Source organism: Ochotona princeps, chromosome 4 (assembly GCF_030435755.1).
Source record: "Ochotona princeps isolate mOchPri1 chromosome 4, mOchPri1.hap1, whole genome shotgun sequence".
NCBI lineage: Eukaryota > Metazoa > Chordata > Mammalia > Lagomorpha > Ochotonidae > Ochotona > Ochotona princeps.
In genome coordinates this window covers 45,822,050-45,824,091 of record NC_080835.1, presented here as the reverse complement: position 1 = coordinate 45,824,091, position 2,042 = coordinate 45,822,050, and the positions used below count along the sequence as shown (strand labels likewise).

Sequence of the window (2,042 nt, the reverse complement as noted above, 5' to 3'; positions counted from 1 at the left end):
GAAAAAGCTCCTGGCTTCAGTCTGGCCCATTTCTGGTCATTGTGGACGTGCGGGATTTAACCAGCAGATAGATCTTTCTCTCTCACTAGCTCTTCCTTTCAAATACATGTTTTTTTAAAACATTCATTTTTTGTTTTATTGGAAAGGCAGATTTACAGAGAGTAAGAGAGACAAAGATCTTCCATCCAGTGATTCACTCCCCAAGTGACCACAACCTAACAGCTAGGCTGATCCGATGCCGGGAGCCAGGAGCTTCTTCTGGGTCTCCCACATGCTTACAGGGTCCCAAGGCTTTGGGCCATCCTCCACTGCTTTCCCAGGATATTTAGCAGAGAGCTGGATCACAAGTGGCACATACCAAAATTGACTTCCACATATCCCTACATTTTTCTATTATTCAAAAAATAATACAGCAATGTAGGAGGACATTGTGACCCTAGAAGGTCAGTGAGCACAGGATTACAGTTGATTGGACAATATTTATATGATAAACAACTGAATGGGTGTGACTGGTTGGAACAACTGAATGGCTACCTTTTGTATACCTGATATCATTTGTATAAGAACAGTTGAGTGGAAAGTAATATACAAGACAAAAGGACTTCCAAACAAAGGCATAGAAACAGTTGATGGTTTTGTTGATGAACTAAGTATCTCTACCCTAATCCTGTATAACCCTCAGTGTATGAAGTCTGATGCTACTAATAAACTACGGCTTTGACCATCAGTCAGGGTCCACGTGTATTATTATCGGCTCCGTGCACCAAGTCCATCGCTGCAGGACAGTGACACAGCAATGAACATCTTTGTGTTCAGCTGCAGTTCATTCTTCAGAATAAATTTTAGAAGTGGGTTTTGAGGCCCAGAAAGATTATACCACCACATACACTTTTTTTTTGTTTGTTTGTTTTACAAAAGCTACAAGTTTATTAATACAATAGATTCCAACATACATCCAAGCATGCAAGTTTTAAGCAGGCTATTTTAAATGTCAAATTAGAATTGCAATATTAAGTATTAATTAAAAAGAAAAAAAATGTGGTGGGCACATTTGTGGGTTTTAGTCCAAAATGAAAATGTAGGCTGCAGCCTTCACTTTGGTGGATCGGTGTTGATGCCGTATTTTTCCTTGAGGAGCTTTAGCTGTTCCTCCTTCTTTTTTGTGTCCATCTTCTGAAATGCCCTGTTGGCATTGTAATACAAAACCACCAGGTATCTGTTGCAAACATTGAACCCTGACAGGTGATCACAGGCATTCTTGGCATCAAAGATGTCTTCATAGACCACATAAGCTGTTCCTCTCGTCTCGGGTGTGTTCCCCACTCTGATTTGACGGATGGGTCCATATTTCCCAAATATATCATACATTTCTTCAGCTGTGATTTTGTAGGGCAGATTTCTTATGTACAAAATCCGATTTACTTCAGGTGGAAGGCGAATGTTCGTCCTCTTGGCTGCTTGCATCGCCATTTTGGCGGGCTGAAGAGGTTACTGTAGCCGACACCGAGAACTCCGACCGATCACACGCCTCCGGGGCCGGCTCGCCCTGAAGCACAACACGAAACCCGGGGACCCGCAGGCGCGTCCCGGTCCTGCCGCTTTTTTTTTTTTTTTTTTTTTTTTTTTTCACCACATACACTTTTAAAAAGAGCTGGCAGAGTAGCAGTAGAACTGTCAGTGGTATTTTATTACCTTGAATGGCCATGTTATGCTTTATGCACTGAGTGGTTTCCTGGGAAAGGTCATCTGATTGACAGTTGAGCTGTTCCTGAAGAATCATTTGATAGTTGTGAGATTCTATTTGCTTTCTCATCTAAGAGCAAAAAAGTACTCCAGCAGCCCTTCCAGCCCGATGATGATTACTGCTCGGTTTCAGAATCATAGCAGGTCACTGATGTCATGTCTAAGGCTCAGAGGGACCGCTCTGCGAACATACCCAGAATACAGTCAGGGTGGACTTCCTGGAGGAAGCAGCTTTGGTGGGAAGCCTATTTGGGTACTATTAGGCAGGCAGGGGTTGAACAGAGAGTACCTACTTGGTA

At 42.7% G+C, this 2,042-nt stretch overlaps 1 protein-coding gene across 1 annotated transcript; it reads right to left on the bottom strand.

Moving 5' to 3' along the window:
* Positions 1 to 922: 922 nt before the first annotated feature.
* LOC131480191 (splicing factor 3B subunit 6-like) lies at positions 923 to 1,590 on the bottom strand. Its single transcript, XM_058663384.1, has one exon. It carries the CDS (start codon positions 1,468 to 1,470, stop codon positions 1,093 to 1,095), a length of 378 nt encoding a protein of 125 aa, XP_058519367.1. The 5' UTR covers positions 1,471 to 1,590; the 3' UTR covers positions 923 to 1,092.
* Positions 1,591 to 2,042: the final 452 nt, after the last annotated feature.